The sequence below is a fragment of the Myotis brandtii genome, unplaced genomic scaffold, assembly GCF_000412655.1.
Source record: "Myotis brandtii unplaced genomic scaffold, ASM41265v1 scaffold537, whole genome shotgun sequence".
Lineage (NCBI taxonomy): Eukaryota > Metazoa > Chordata > Mammalia > Chiroptera > Vespertilionidae > Myotis > Myotis brandtii.
The window spans coordinates 283,479-300,155 of NW_005369971.1; the positions used below are offsets into that span (position 1 = coordinate 283,479).

The window sequence follows — 16,677 nt, forward strand, 5'->3', positions numbered from 1 at the left end:
GGGGCGGTCCGAGTAGACACGAGCGCCCTCGCGGAGCCGTCGGCAGCTTCCCTGGGGCGCGCTCTCTGCCGGTAAAGAGGGAAGGTCCGTGTCCTGAAGTAACTGATCGGGTTAGATGCACCTTCGCCCAGCGCTGGCTCCGGTGGAGCATCAGCCTAAGAACCGGGAGGGCAGGGCGCGTGCACAGGTTGCGGCTGGGCCCCCAGTAGGGGGCGTGCAGGAGGCAGCTGGTCCATGATGCTCTCTCATCACTCATGTTTCTCTCCCTCTCCCTTCCTCTCTGAAATCAATTAAAAAACATTTAAAAAAAATAAAAAAGGACATTTAAAATTTTCCACTTTAGACTTTAATGAGGCCAGTTTGCTAAATAAAGCAAGGACATCCTGGTGACTTTTACTATAGAAATTCTAATTTTTGGTGTTTTCTCAATAACAGTGATACAATTAGGGCACTAGGAAGGACTTAGTAGGCCTTTCTTTTTTAAGTGCCATGAATGAGCCAGATTTCAATGACAATTAATTTTGGTTACTGAACAAAGTTGTCTTGAGAGAGGAATCTGCTTAGGAGTTTGGCTGCAAACTCTGAGGGTTCCCACTGGGATGTCCATGAGGAATGTGCCAGCTGTAATCCTTAGAATATGTCTGCTTGTCATGATTCACATTTTCTCAGGAAGAGCTCTAGGACAAGTTAGAGATACTCTATGGAGCTTCACAAAGTTTCAAAGGCCACAGTGCATCTCCTCTATTGGAAGAAAGCTCAGACTTGTAGTCCACTTGACAGGTGATTATTTGACACACACACCACACCCCCACCACCACTTGTTCCAGTTAAATCCTGATTGGACGTGAACACATGAGGTGGTTCGTAAACAACTCAAGCTGTGCAAAGAGTATTCTTAACACCAACCCCCTATGCAGTTGAAAATCCATGTATGGAATTTGATTCCCCAAAAACTTAGTTGGCCGTTGGTATTCATGGGGAATCAGTTCTCACACACACACACACACACACACACACACACACACACTGCCCTGTAGATCAACACAACTACAGATTAGAAACAGTAATACGGGTATTAATTGAAAAAATCCACTTGTAAGTGGACCCAGGCAATTCAAACTTGTGTTGTTCAGAGTCACCTTTGCCCTGCTTAAGATGGATAATTAAGGTACATGTTTTAAAGCCCTTGATGAATATTCTTTTGTTTGTGGTTATATTGCCTCTTTAATATACAATTAGGTTTCTTTGGTTTGAATTTGGAATTTTTTAAAAATATTTATTGATTTCAAAGAGGAAGGTACAGGGAGAGAGAGAGAGAAACATCAATGAGAGAGAATCACTGATTGGCTGCCTCCTGCATGCCCCCCACTGGAAACCGAGCCTGCAACCTGGGCATGTGTCCTTGACCGGAATCGAACCCAGGACCCTTTAGTTTGCAGGCCAACACTCTATCCACTGAGCCAAACTGGCTAGGGCTGGAATTTTTTAAATTTTATTTATTTATTTATTTATTTAATATATTTTATTGATTTTTTTTACAGAGAGGAAGGGAGAGGGATAGAGAGTTATAAACATCGATGAGAGAGAAACATCAATCAGCTGCCTCCTGCACACCTCCCACTGGGGATGTGCCCGCAACCAAGGTACATGCTTTTGACCGGAATTGAACCTAGGACCTTTCAGTCCGCAGGCCGACGCTCTATCCACTGAGCCATACCGGTTATGGCTAAATTTTATTTTTATGTACAAAATAATTACATGGCTCTCGTAAATAAAAATTATACAAGATATGATCAGAAATCTCAGGTACATCCTGATCTCCCACACTTATAGACAGCCATTTCTGTTTCTGCTTTATCCTGCATAAATAGGCATGTGCGCACCTATAGCTGCCCTTGCTTTCCCTCCTGTCTTTCATAACAGGTTGCAAGTACCGTTTACACTTGTGTGTCTTGCTGATTTATTCAACATGTCTATGAAGGTGTCAGTCCGTAGTGATTGTGTTTGAGTGGTTTTCGGACCTTTGGCTGTGTAATGCCATGGGGACTAATCTTGGGCAGATGTTGTTTTGTACTTGGTGAGGACCGTGGTCAGGGTCTGTTTCTAGCACTGGGATTGCTGGGTCCATGGGAAAATGCAAGGTCCTCTGCATGGGTGTTGTCCCAGTGTGCACCCCACCAGGACTCTGCACAGCCTCATGACAGAGGTTGCCAAGCTTTTGGGTCTTTGCCCATCTGATCCAGTGAGACCCGGTATCTTGGTGTAGTTTTTATTCAGTGTGCTTTGATTTGAATGGAAAATGTAAAAATAGGCTTTTCTAAATTGAATATATTTAGTTGTAAAAGCATTTAAGACCATTAAATGAAAGGTGCTCCCTACCTTGGTAAGTCACCAAGTCTGATCAAGCACTGCCAGGTTGAGAATGGGAAACCCCACCCAGGAGAATTCTCACTTTCATGCTCACTCTGCATCGGTTTTCAAAATAATGAATCGTTTTCCTATCATCCTCCAAAGGCGACCAGTTGACTTTATTTTGGTATTATATAATCTCATAGATTTAAACATACTGGGTGAGTTTTAAGCAGGGACCTCCTTGTCTGCATGACAATCAGTGTTTAGTCTGTGAATTGGTTGTTTTAGAGATTAGCTGCAGGCTTCTTAGTTCCTCATTGATGTGTCCTTTCTGGTAGCAAAGGGGAATGAAATTGATTTCAGGGAGTTCAGCTTTGCTGATTATAGCAGCAGCAGGCGCCGCCAATAAATGGATGGCAGGTACAGGTATCAATTCTAGCCCAAACCAACCTCTGTATGACATGCAAGGTTTTTTCTGTGTTGCCCCAATCCTTTATTAATAGGCTATTTGAATTTAAATTCCTATCTTTATTTTTTAATTCATTTTCCAGTTTGGGGGTATTTTCATTGTGTAAGTGGATTGTAAAAAAGTCAAAGAACGAGCTTTTCTATTTTAATTTACCATTATAGAATTTTTTTTCTATGCAAATTGAAGCTGATAGATCCCTGGCACTACAAGGTTTGAAATGTGTAAATCAGTTAAGTGCTTGACCTGATTTCATGTTTTGTAGGTAATGCAGGACCATCAAGATGGCGGCGATCCTGTTTTCAAGGCAACAAGCAGGTCTACACAGCATGAATTTACGTCTGCACCAAGAAGTACTTTATATAACTCCTGGAAAGCAGTGGTCTGGGCCCTGAGATGATGTGCTCCTGAGTTGCATCTTCTGTTTTCCAGTAACATGTATGATTAGCCATATTCATAAACATCCTGAAAGTTAGAATTATTTTGAAAACACTGAAGATAATGGATGTTTGGGGGCAAATTGAGAGCTTGGATCATTTTCTTACCAACCTGAGATAGCAACATGATGACACAGCCAGAATAGTTATGGTGAGTCATGGAGAATAACCAGGAAACCCATCCGCCCAAAGGGGATGGTGACTTTGTTTCTGATAAAATAAACTTTAAAATAGAAGAAGAAGATGATGGAATTCAGAATCACAGCTTGGAAAGAGTGGACTTTAAGATTGAACAAGAGGACAGGAAAGCAGCTGGAAGTGGTGATGAACAGGCAGAGATCAGAGAAGCGAGCTACAGCTGTAAGCCCCCGGGGAAGTGTTTCCCTGCCGACCACGAGGACGACTATGGGGCCCTGTTCTCACAGTACAGCAGCACGTTGTACGATGTTGCCATGGAAGCTGTGACGCAGAGCCTCCTGTCCAGCCGCAGCATGAACTCCAGGAAGAAGTCTCCGGCCTGGAAACATTTCTTCATCTCTCCTCAGGATACAACAAAAGCAGTGTGTGTTTATTGCATGAAAGAGTTCAGCCGCGGCAAAAACGAGAAGGACCTGAGCACGAGCTGTCTCATGCGGCACGTGAGGAGGGCACACCCCACAGCACTCATCCAGGAGGAAGGCAGTGTGTCTACCCTGGGATCCATCTCCTCCCCTGCACTGGTGTTCCCTCCTCAGCCCACACCCCTTGGAGACCTGGGCACCGTACTGTCACCCATCAAACTTGTCCAGAAAATAGCCTCCAAGATCCCATCTTCTGAGCAAGTGACAGAAGAATCTGGATCTGTTGTATCTTCTGAAGAGGTCTCCTCTGATGTGTCCGTCTCTGAGAAATACAGGCAGGAAGAAGCCCTGGTGGAGCCACCCCAACCGCTCCCCACTCCCCAGCATGATGACTCTGCAGAGAGTGGGCCAGAGAAGAGCTTTCCACTTCCAAAGAGTACCTCTGGATCCCGAAGGTGGTCTGCAGTCTGGAAGCACTTCTACCTGTCACCTCTGGACAGCTCCAAGGCCGTGTGCATTCACTGCATGAGTGAGTTCAGCAGAGGGAAAAACGGGAAGGACCTGGGTACCAGCTGCCTCATCCGGCACATGTGGCGGGCACACCGCGCCATCGTACTGCAGGAGAAGAGTGAGGGTGCAGCTATTACGCCACCCTACTCTGCACCCACCACTTTGTTGCCTGCCCTACCAACGCAGGAGGGAAATCCAAGCCCTATGTCCTCATCACCAGGCAACGAGGTACAAGAGTCCCCCTGGGCGTCCTCCTCCCCTGACCAGCTTACTGAGCACCTGCAGGCATGTCTAAAGCCTGGGGATTCACCGATGGAAGATGCATCAGTGTTGTCATCCTCTGATGATGTGGGCGAGGCCTCGTTGGTGTCCTCCCCTGAGAAGCAGCAGGGTGATGGGTCGAGCCCTCACATGGTTGAGTCTGGTGTTATATTCCAACAGAATCAAAAGGTGATGAAGAGACTGAAGTCGGAGGTCTGGCATCACTTTTCCCTCGCCCCCATGGACAGTCTGAAGGCGGTGTGCAGACACTGCAGCTGTGTCATCAGTCGAGGAAGGAAGGGTGATGTGGGCACCAGCTGTTTGATGAGACATCTCTACAGGCGCCACCCAGAAGTTGTTGGGAACCAAAAGGGCTTCCTGGGGGCTAGTTTGGCAAACCCTCCATACAACACCTTGGCATCCACAGAAACTTCCTCCAAACTAACTGACCTTCCAGCAGTGGTTACCAAAAGCCGTCCAGTTCTATTTCCCGTTCACAGTAAGAAGACCTCCAAGCTGTGGAATCACTTTTCTGTCTGCTCTGCAGACCCCACTAAAGTCGTGTGCTTGCACTGTGGCCGGACGATAAGCAGGGGCAAGAAGCCAACTAACCTGGGCACCAGCTGTCTTCTGAGGCATTTACAAAGGTTCCACGGCAGCGTGCTGAAGACCGATGTCCCCAAGACCATGCTGCCCTCTCCTCCAGGCGTCAGCGTGCCCCTGAGCGCAGAATTGTCAGGAGCTTCCTCCTTTGACAACACTGATGAGAAGTTTTATGATTCTCATCCAGTTGCCAAAAAGATAACAAGTCTCATAGCTGAAATGATTGCACTTGACCTTCAGCCATATTCTTTTGTTGATAATGTTGGCTTTAACAGGCTGCTCGAATACTTGAAACCTCAGTACTCTTTGCCCTCCCCTTCCTACTTTTCCAGGACAGCTATCCCCGGAATGTACGATAATGTGAAACAGATCATTATGTCACACCTTAAGGAAGCTGAGAGTGGTGTGGTCCACTTCACGTCTGGAATATGGATAAGTAACCAGACCCGGGAGTACCTGACACTCACTGCTCACTGGATCACCTTCAAGTCGACAGTCTGGCACTGTGAGGATCACCACTGCTCAGCACTGTTAGACGTGTCACAGATTGACTGCGACTATAGCGGCAACAGCATTCAGAAGCAGCTGGAATGTTGGTGGGAGGCCTGGGTGACATCCACTGGCCTTCAGGTTGGCATTACAGTGACTGACAATCCCAGCATAGGAAAGACGCTGAATGAAGGGGAGCACTCCAGCGTGCAGTGCTTCAGTCACACGGTGAACCTCATTGTTAACGAGGCCATTAAAAGCCAGAGAATGGTGCAGAATTTACTCAGCATTGCTCGGAAGCTATGTGAGCGGGTGCTTCGCTCACATGCAGCAAAAGAGAAACTGGCAGAGCTGCAGAAGGAGTATGAATTGCCACCCCACCACCTTATTCAGGACGTCCCATCCAAATGGAACACGTCGTTTCATATGCTCGAACGGCTCATTGAGCAGAAGAGAGCAATTAACGAGATGTCCATCGAGTGTAATTTCAGAGAACTGATCAGTTGCGACCAGTGGGAGGTCATGAAGTCTGTGTGTCATGCGCTGAAGCCCTTTGATGCTGCGAGTCGGGAGATGAGTAGCCACATGTCTACCCTCAGCCAGGTCATCCCCATGATCCACATTCTGAACAGAAAAATTGAGATGCTGTTTGAGGAGACCATGGGCATCGACACCATGCTGAAGTCTCTGAAGGAAGCCATGGTGAGCCGACTGTCCGCCACCCTCCACGATCCCAGGTACATCTTTGCTACACTGTTGGACCCTCGTTACAAAGCCTCCCTGTTCTCCGAGGAGGAGGCGGAGCAGTACAAGCAGGATTTAATCAGGGAACTAGAAATGCTGAATTCTACCTCAGAGGACATACCTGTCTCCAATGGGTGTGCTTCAGGCTCCTCATCGAGAGACTCCAGTGGGGATGAAAGCCTGTGGTCACTCATGGCCAAGATAAAAAAGAAAGGCCCAAGAGAAAAGATGAAGGTTCCTGAGGCCATGGTGCTTTCTTACCTGGAGGAGGAGGTGCTTGAACACAGCTGTGACCCACTTACCTACTGGAACCTAAAGAAGTCTGCCTGGCCAGGACTCTCAGCCTTGGCCGTCAGGTTTTTGGGTTGTCCCCCGAGTATTGTCCCTTCAGAAAGGCTGTTCAGCACACCCACTGAGAACGGTAGCTTTGGCCAGTCCAGGCTCATGATGGAACATTTTGAAAAACTTATCTTTTTGAAAGTGAATCTTCCATTAATATATTTTCAGTATTGAAATCACAATGGAGCCACCAGACTAAAGGTGTTGTTGCTCATTAGGCACCAGCTGTTTGTCACAGGCTGTTGGTTGGCACCAGTTGGTGCCAAGGAGGACATCAGACCGGGCACTCTCAGGTCCACACTGAGTTTCTCTTGAAGTCTCACCATAATGTCTATATGTGCCTTACTCCTAGTCCTTCAAGCCAGGTAACACGGTGTGTTTTTTACAAAGCCATTAGAAATAACCTGTCTTGTTAATTATGAAACAGGATGATTAGGTTTTAACCCATAACTATAAAGTTTTTTAAAAACTGGGAGTTGACCTTTTTCTTCTCCTGGGAGCACTCCCATGCCTTTCCCTTCTTCCTCTTCATCCCTCTCAGGTGTGCATCTCCTAAACTCTATGGGACCCCATGAGACTTTTAAATAGGAGAGTGGTGGGCAGCAGCAGCGAATCCAGGTTGGCACCCTGAACCTGTCTCCAAGGCCACCTTCTTTCTCTGACTTCCCAGTGAGCTACAGCAGCCCCACCTAGTCTCTTTCTGTTGCTCCTCTTCAAATCCATCCTTGTTTCACTGTTCCCAGCTTTAAGAAACTATCAAAATAAAAAGCGGGGGTTAGTAATTCATTTTACTAGAAGACAGGGTAGATTTAAACAATTTTATTCTGTAGCCTTTAATTATGTAAGAACAAATCAGGTACTGTATTTTAGTTAAAAATTGCTTTAGTTGCAACAAAACAGCCTTTGTGGCTGTCAAATAAAATCTGGAAATAGGTGGAGTAGAAGCCATCCTGACTGAGTGGTTTTTACCTGTAGCCCTATACATATGTGAGGAGTGCAGAGAATATTGTGGAAGATACTGTTTGCTACAAGAGAGATGTGGCATTTGAAGACAAAACTAAACAGAAGTATCATGGAATGTCAGTTACATGGTGGTTGGTAAGGAGAACTTCCCCATGTTCTGGTTTTGTGCTGATGTTACACGTGGTGTTAACTCGGGGACATCCCCATTATTTATAACGTGCTCCTTGCTGCCTGTTGTCCTGCCAGTGGACCACATGACACATTTATAACAGTTGTGGTGATTGAACCTCCAAGCCTCTGACTTAGTGTCTCTACACTTTGAAGCTGTCTTTTGAAATGTGTGTAGTGCCCCCCAATTTGATCAAAATACGTGTAAAATTCTTTGTAGAAGAGGTGGTTTATTAACAGGGAAGAATGTTGTTATGTTACAGTTGTAAGAATAGCTTAGGTGTTTAGGTTTTTCTTATAATACGGAAGACTCGGCTATCACGGGTATTTTAGAATCCCAGGGACATCAGAATGAAGTGTCAGTTGTCAGATTCTTTTAATATGTCTTCAGAATTTTTGCTTCAACATATAGAAAAGGGTTCATTTCCTTATTTCACACCAAATAAATATTCTGGGTGAAATAAGTCATTCATTGCCTGTGCCATTTTAGAAAAGTTGTTTCCTCAAAATACTGTACCTGTTATTAATCTCACTTTGCACTGACTATGTTTTGGTATATTTATAAATGGGGAACTCAGTTTCTGGAACTAAACTTATTTGCCATTTTCTACTGGAAATTTGAGCATGCTGGCTTTTTCTTAGGATGATAAAGGTTAGGATGCCAAGGTTGTGGATTTGATCTCCGTAAGGGCACATACAGGAAGCAAACAGTGAATGAATAAATAAGTGGAACAAATCAATGTTTCATTCTCCCTCTCTTTTACTTCTTCTCTTCATTATCAATAAATTTAAAAAAAATCTTAGGACCAGACAACATTCCCCTCCCCCCCACCCCATCACCATGTCACTAAGACCTATTTACAGCAGCTCCTTCCACTTGGTGCATCTTGTCTGGCTTTCAAGGAAAAACAAGGCACCACAAGGCAACAAACAGATTGAAGAGACAGGAGCAAACACTGACACCACCAGATGCTGGTGAGGACGTGGAGCAGCAGGAACACTCACTCACTGCTGGTGGGAATGTGACGTGGTGCATCTACTCTGCGAGACAGTTTCTTACAAAACTGAACACATTTTCACCTTATAATCAGCAATCATGCTCCTTGGTTATCACCCAAAGGAACTGGACACTTAACATGCACACAAAAACCTGCACACGGATATTTAAAGGAGCTTTATTTGTAACTGGCCTGGTGCATGAATTTGTGTACCACTGGGGTCCCTCGGCCTGGCCTGCAGGATCGGGCTGAAACTGGCTCTCCGACATCCCCTGAGGGGTCCCAGATTGTGAGAGGGCGCAAGCCAGGCCGAGGGACCCCACTGGTGAACAATCAGCCAGGGAGGGACTGTGGGAGGGCTCCAGGGCATGTCTGGCCCGTCTCCCGCAGTCCTGATCGGCCAGACCCCAGCAGCAAGCTAACCTACCAGTCAGAGCATCTGCCCCCTGGCAATCAGTGTATGTCATAGCGAGCGGTTGAGCAGCCTTAGCAATATCATTAGCATATTATGCTTTGATTGGTTGAACGGACAACTGGACACAGCATATTAGGCTTTTATTATGTAGGATTGTCAAATCTTAATGTATTTCAGTTTCTGACTTCAGATCTCCGAGGCAAAGATGGACCTTTAGTAAGTACACACCATGTGGAAAAGATAAAATTAGCCCTACTCCTCACACTGTACAAAATCAAAATCCAAACAAGTGACAGGTCTACATGTGAAAAAGAATCTATAGAAGCATGGAGACAAGATGAGGCTGAACTCCTGTGGGGAACCTCCCAACTACGCTGCGGGAAAGAGGACTCATAAACATGAAAACCTCAAGTTGAGAACATCTGCAGAGTCAGAAGACAAACGGGGAAACTACTTCAACACACATTGCAATAATGGGTGAACACCCTACGAACTGAAGAATTGTAGAATGAAAAGGAAAATGACCAACAATCCAAAGGAGAATGGACAAGAGATGTGAATCATTTACCGAAAAGAGAGCCCTTAAAGCTGTAGGACACCAACTACAACCCCCAGGGGAGGAAGAGCATATCTATTGTGAGACACCACCACTCATCTCACAGACTGGCAGCTTGATGGGGCTTAATTGACCCTTTCGGTCTCAGGCTGCTCCATGAAGAGGAATTTGGCAAGACTGAGCCAAGCTAACACACACTGACCATGATCCAGTACCTCACCGCTAGGAACTTACCTTGAAAATGCCCCTTAAGCCATATGAAAGTACAAATGCATATGGGTAGTTAAAGCAGCATCATTTGAAGTTTGAAAATATTGGCAACCGCCTAAATGCCCACATAGGAGATTGAAGAAATGAGCGTCCACATACACAGGGTGACTGTGTCTCAATCACAAAGGCCCCTCCAGGGACAGGCAGAGTGACTCCAAGTGCTCCAGGAGAGCAGGTACAGAATGCCACCCTGCATTAAGGGAGGTTTTGCTTACCTTCACAGAAGCCCAGGGCAGCCAAGGAAACCAGGGCATTAGTGACAGGAAATGGAGGGAGTGACATCCCTGCACAGACCTTGGCCACGACCGACTGACTGGAAAGAATGGGAAGTCAGACCCCAAGACTAAAACAAGCAGAAAGCATGAACCCAACGATAAATAAGATGAAAAGCACACCACCATCCAGGGGACTAATCCAGGACAGTGTTCGAACTTGAACCCCAGTCATGGGTACTAGAGTGAAGGTTGCAAAGAGCTGAGCTTTGTTCCACGGGTTTGTTTCTGTTGTCGTATGGCAAAGCGATTCCAAAGCTAGTTACCCTGCTGAGCAAACGCCTGCTATTGCTGGGGTCAGGGTTTCACGGTGGAAGTCGGGACAGGTGTGGACTGCGGGAGACAAACACAAGCCCATGTACTGGTGGGATTGGAGGTGTCGGCACACACCATTTCTCGTTCGTGTGTGTGTGTGTGTGTGTGTGTGTGCGCGCGCGCGCGTGCACGCGCGCACACAGCACCCCTAGCCTGCCTAGCTCGGTCCACAGAAGGGACCTAGAAACAGACGTACCAATAGCAGTGAGCACATTTGTACCAGATCTTGGTTTGTAAAACCATTCCCTGCCAAAAGGTGCCCTCAGAGAAATGGCTGGTTCCAGGGTGTGGACAGAGGCCTAGAAGAGCGAGAGTGCACACCTTATGCCAAGAAGTAGGACAGTGCTCCAGAAGTTAACATGATGGGGCATGTGACAGCCTGACAACCCCGTGGAGTGAATCCTGCACAATCTGAACACGATAAGTAGACGGGGTGACTCTCAGACCACCAGGCCCAGCAGCAACTCAGACACACATGCCAATAATTGACAAATATTTGAATGCTGAGAAATTACCTATGAGCGACAAATGCCAATCATAGATAAATAACAAGTACTGATGACAAACTGATAAATGGGGGCAGGCGAGAACTCACACACATACAGTGCCCAGTGCTGACTGGCAGGTGTGGAGGCCCTGCAGACTGCTGGCCACATGGTCAGTGGTCGCCTAGTGTGGCACAGCTGCAGGAGGTCCTGGTCTGAGGGTCTGCAGTCTGCCAGTCAGTTGCTGTGGAGCAAACAGTGACTGCAAGGTGTCTTTCCTAGACATACCAGGGTTTTCAGGGGTCCAGGCCATGCGATAGGCAACTCACTCTCAAATGCTCAGACAATAGCTTGTCTTTATGAACTTAAGTCACATTTGTGTGCATGTGGTATGTGTGTGCATGTGGTATGTGTGTGCACACATGTGCAACGACACCCTTCTTTGTATTAACTTCGGTGTCAAAGACCCACTTTGGCTACTTAATAAATGTGGTTCAGTAAAGCATAAATGTGCCCAATCTATATATATAAAAGGCTAATATGCTAAGTGTCCGACTGTCCGACCAGTCGCTATGACGCACACTGATCACCAGGGGGCAGACGCTCAACACAGGAGCTGCTGTGATGCGCACTGGCCATTTACAGAGAAACGGCAGACCTGGCACCAATAAAGCAACACTCGGCTTCCCCCAAGTGGGACACAGGCCTCGCCACCACCCCAGAGTGATAGCCCACCGAATCACAGCCGATGCTGCCATGGTGCAAAATGTGGCCCACAGCCCAGCCCAGCCCAGCCCGGAAACGGTGGCTGTGAGCACTGGGTAATGACGTCACGTAGCAACTTCCGGCTTCCTCTCCCTAGTGACTAGCTTCCTTGTAGTTTCTTCAGCCCAGGAATATGACTTGCTTTATAGCCAGGTGGAAACATTTCACACTTTAACCCAGTGGTCGGCAAACTGCAGCTGGCGAGCCACATGCGGCTCTGTGGCCCCTTGAGTGTGGCTCTTCCACAAAATACCACGTGCGGGCGCGCATGTAGTGCGACTGAAACTTTGTGGCCCGTGCGCAGAAGTCGGTATTTTGTGGAAGAGCCACACTCAAGGGGCCAAAGAGCCACATGTGGCTCGCGAGCCGCAGTTTGCCGACCACTGCTTTAACCAAATGTCTGTTTAGTGTTTTCCCATGCCTCATCTCATTTGATCCTCACAGAAGTCCTGGAGTAGGTAGATAGGAGACTCAGTAGAATCCTATTTTCTTTCCATTAGCCAGAAAACGGAGATTTACAAAGCTTAGAAACTTGACCCGACTGAAAAGCAAGAAATGGTGGAGCTTGAAAATGACTGCAGGTTTTCTCACTGCACAGAATATAGTCAAACACTACTGTAGTTAAATATTTCACCCTTTGTTCTCCCTGCGCGATCTACAATAATCATCTGCTTCGTGTTGATATTTACTGCTGTGTTGTTGACAATTACCTGGAAGGGAAGTTGGGGTGCTTCACTGGGCTGGAAAAAGTTTAGCTAAATCAGAAAGCAGGTCTAATGAAGCAAGTTTATTCTATATCTAGAAAAGGCTAAGTTGACTTGCGCATGCGCGATACATATAAAGCTCTTGCTGGCGTCAATTGCAAACACATGTTTCAATCTGTCATTATTGATCGTGAATTTGGTTGACACTTCTATTATAGAGAAAGGGCAAATAGCGATATTAAAATATTTATTCTAATTAATTTCCTTTCAATGTGCACAAATTCGTGCACCGGGCCACTAGTTCATCACATAAAAATAAAACCTAGGTGAAGGCACTCTCTGGAAACATCACATATAAGACGGCTAAGAAGAAAAGATGTACAAACTTTAATTCTCATCCCACTTGAACGTGTATGTCTGAAATTTCCTCGTGATGGAACTGTGTCCCTGGGACGATGGAGAAAAATTCGCCCAGCATGGGATTCAGGTCGGGGTACGCCACCCAGCAGGTGCGAAGGCTCCGGCTTCACAGCTACAGACACGTGACCTTCCCAAAGGCTGCACTTGGTTAGGTGCTCAGGCCCACCACGGGCAGCAGATGTGGCTGCCTCCCCAAAGCAGCTTCCCAGGGCAGCCGGCTGTGCCCAGGCCCCCTGGTGTGCAGTGCAAACGTGGGGTCCCTGTCTCAGGGGTGGCGGGGGTGGCTTTGGCCGGCCTTCCAGGGCCTGTGTAGGAGGCACGTCATGTGTGTGGTCGTGCCTGTGCTGTTCTCATCAGGCGCTAGGCGTTCCCTCAGGAGGGCCTGAGACGTCTCTCCAGAAGCACCAGCTTTGTCTGCAGGTTGACGTTGAAGGGAGGCAGTCTGGTCAGGTTCAGACTCACCCCCGTGGTGCCAGGGACACTGGCCAGCACCCGGTGTGTGTCCCTGTAGAGGGCCAGGTGCTCAGGGGCCGCCTCCATGAGCAGGTGTGTGTAGGCCAGCATGTGCTCCGACCCAGGCTGCACATCCTCCCTCTTCTCATATCTGCAAGACAGGAGAACGCGTGCACCTGGGCCATGGCCCCACGCCAGCCCCATCACCATTGTCCCCACCTGCAGTGACACCATGGCGGGAACATACCTCCAGGCGCCGTTGACCTCCAAGAACCGAGACACGCCCGTCTGTGCAGCAGCCACATCGATGTGCAGGACAACGTCTGGGGAAAACCTTGTGCACGGTTAGAACTGGGCCGGGCGCCTCTGCCCGAGCTGCAGCGGGTCCCGCACAACCGAGCACCTACCTGTCCGGGGGGGCACCAGCTCGTGCAGCCGCTGCATGGCCACGCCACCAGGGTAGTTGAAGTGGGACACGTAGAGGGCCGTGGCCGAGTGGGCGGCGTTCAGCGCGAGGTGCCCGAGCACGAGGAGGGAGCCTGCTCGGTATAGCCAGGACTTCTTGTAGTTGTTCAGCCTGGAAAAGAGCAGTCGTTTCGTGGAAAGTGAGTGACAGCCACGGGTGGAAGAAATGTCACGAATATGAACCTGCTGGTCCCCTTCGCTGAGTCCTAACAAGGTTAATCACCAAGTATGTATATAAATCACCAAAGGAAGTGGGTCAACTACCTTACAAGTTTTCTCTCTGAAATTCCACCCAAAATGACAATTTAAAATTGATATTAGAATTTGAAACTCCCTGAGTTATGACTAGATTCGAGCACAGCCCCGAGGCCAAACACTGAATGCTGTGCGGCTTGTCAGGGAGCCGGCGGACACGGAGCCGGGGCAGAGGCCCCAAGAGACCTGAGCCCACGGAGAGAATACCGTCCGCCTGGGCCATCAGAGGTGCTGGCCTGTGTCAACTCAGGGGACCCTTGACCAGACTCCGCGCAGGCCCCGCTGAGCCCTTCTCAACCAGGCGTTGGCCGATCAGGACTGCAGAGCCTCGGTGTGAACGATGTCACCACCAATGGTCTTCACTGTGGTCCAGCCCATCCTGGGGGGGGACGGTGGCCCTGGACCGCTCACGGGCAGCGAATGCAGAGCTTGTGAGTATGAGTTCCGTTTCTGCCTTTTGAGATGCAAATCTACCACCCAAACCTTCACCCCAGCCCCCGGGATCAATGTCCAGGAGTAACTGCTGCGTCCCTGTGGGGGGAGGGAGCCCCCAGTTCCCGCTGCCTCCTGCCAGACACACAGCTTGTCCCTTGCTCTCCGGTCCCCACTGGCCTGCTCTGCTACCCCCGCGCCGGACTACCGGTTGGGGAGAGTGAGTTCAGTGCAGGGCATCATGGGAAGACTCCACGTTCACAAGTGGCCAGCTGGGATCTGATGAACTAGGGCCCCCTTTCCCAGCCCGCAAAGCGAGCCAGCCTGCCGCTCTGAGCAGCCCTTCTTCACCTGACCCCCGCCTCACACCCTCCCTGCCTGGCCGCTCTCTCCTGCTGCCCCGAGAGACTGAGCCCTGGACACAGCACAGCCATGTGCAAACAGGCCTGAGACACGTGTCCGGGTTGACTGAAGACAGAGACGGACCAAGCAGAGCCATTGGCCAGTGCGTGGCCCATCCTGACCCGGGCTTGGCCCAGAGGCCGTTGCCTTGGAGACAGTCAGGGCCGCCCTGTTTCCCTTGCAAACAGTCCCCTTTGAGACTCAGCAGCTGCGGGCAGAGCCAGCACTCACAGGTAGGCGCAGCCCCGGGCGGCCACGGCGTTCAGCAGGGGGAAGGTGTAGATGATGAAACGCAGCTCCTTGTGGGGGAGCAGCGAGTACAGGGCCACGAACCCCAGTGCCGGCAGGAGCAAGGCCCAGGCCCTTCTGTCCACGAGGCCCAGGGGCACGAACAGCAGGCTGCTGCCCAGGCCCCGGGGCAGGGCCGAGTAGAAGTACCACAGCAGGGGCGAGGTCTGGGCGGGAGGGTCAAGGAGGCCACGTGTCAGCGATGGTCATGCATCCAGCCAGTCGGGTGCAGGCCAGGAGCACAGGGAAGACACAGCCCTGACAGGTGTCTCTGTCCGGGGCGCCCCGGACCCCCGGGCCTCAGGTCACCATGTGATCCCCTTCACTCGGGGACAGAGGCCAGGGCCGGGCCTGGGCAGCAGCGGCACATCCAGTGAATGGTGACCAGGCTGTGCAGGGCTTTTCCCTCCATGGAAACCACTGCCCTGGGTGACGGGTGCACTGGGGACCTACCCACGGTCCCTCCTGTGGGTTTAATATCCCACAGTAACGCACCAGAGAGCAGCCACAGGACTGAGGGGGCAGCTGGGGCTCCAAACGCAAGGAGTTGTTTCCATGGGGTGGGCAGGACCGGAGCAGAGACCCCAGCCTTGCGCTGCAGGGTCCCTGGGTGGACAGGGTGAAGGTGCCGTTCCTGGTGCTATGGCTGCTGCCACACCGCTCAGGTGCCCCGTCAGATGAGACAGTTGGGAGGAGAGCAGCTCCTCGCCTGGCCTGAGCGAGGCCCTGGCCGCCGGCACCCTGCCCAGTGGGCCATCCCACGGTGACAGGTAAAGGATACTCCCCAGTTAGAGCTTTTGTTCTGGACGGTGTTATACCAGAGCACAGTTCCTTCCGGCCACACAAGGTAGCGCCAAAAATAGGAGTCCACCGCCACCGTCAGTCCTGGCAAAGCAATGGTTCCTCAGGAAGGGACACGGCCCCTGAGCGCAGACGCCACGCAGGCTGCTGGGGGAGTGAGGGCGGCCCGTGTCCCAGGCCCCAGGGCCATGTCCCCACGAGCCATCAGCTTCACAGGAAGGAACTGGCGTGTTGGGGCCAAGGTCCCCAAGGGCATCTTCCCGTGGGTCACATGACCTGGGCACAGTGGGAGGAGGGGAGCGCCTTTTGGGGACGCTCAGGCAGCATGGCAAGGACTCTCTATTGCTGCTTAGATTTCAAAGGAATTTTGTTTAGTGACAAAAATCAAACCCTCCCCATTTTTCTTCATTTCTGAAATGAAAGCAAGTACTACCTCCAGGCAGGAGGCGGCACTTCGACTCACCGAGGCAGAGCAGGCCGGCGGGCACC

General features: G+C 49.7%; 2 protein-coding genes across 2 annotated transcripts in view; one reads left to right on the plus strand and one right to left on the minus strand.

Moving 5' to 3' along the window:
- The first annotated feature begins 2,906 nt into the window (after positions 1-2,906).
- Positions 2,907-8,499, plus strand: LOC102249866 (zinc finger BED domain-containing protein 4). The gene has a single exon (XM_005877967.2). It carries the CDS (start codon positions 3,414-3,416, stop codon positions 6,933-6,935), a length of 3,522 nt encoding a protein of 1,173 aa, XP_005878029.1. The 5' UTR covers positions 2,907-3,413; the 3' UTR covers positions 6,936-8,499.
- Positions 8,500-13,040: 4,541 nt separating this feature from the next.
- ALG12 (ALG12, alpha-1,6-mannosyltransferase) overlaps positions 13,041-16,677 on the minus strand; it is a gene marked incomplete at its 5' end in the record, with an annotated part of 10,602 nt that continues 6,965 nt past the window's right edge. Inside the window, 6 exons of the mRNA XM_005877972.2 lie at positions 13,041-13,696; positions 13,793-13,868; positions 13,953-14,122; positions 15,331-15,554; positions 16,169-16,272; positions 16,652-16,676. Of these exons, the coding sequence (XP_005878034.2) occupies positions 13,465-13,696; positions 13,793-13,868; positions 13,953-14,122; positions 15,331-15,554; positions 16,169-16,272; positions 16,652-16,676 (831 nt within the window). The remainder of the gene's footprint in view (positions 13,697-13,792; positions 13,869-13,952; positions 14,123-15,330; positions 15,555-16,168; positions 16,273-16,651; position 16,677) is intronic.

Bases quoted from the DNA above. Each gene is read 5' to 3' on its own strand.
- LOC102249866 (XM_005877967.2), top strand. From the start codon at position 3,414: ATGGAGAATAACCAGGAAACCCATCCGCCCAAAGGGGATGGTGACTTT.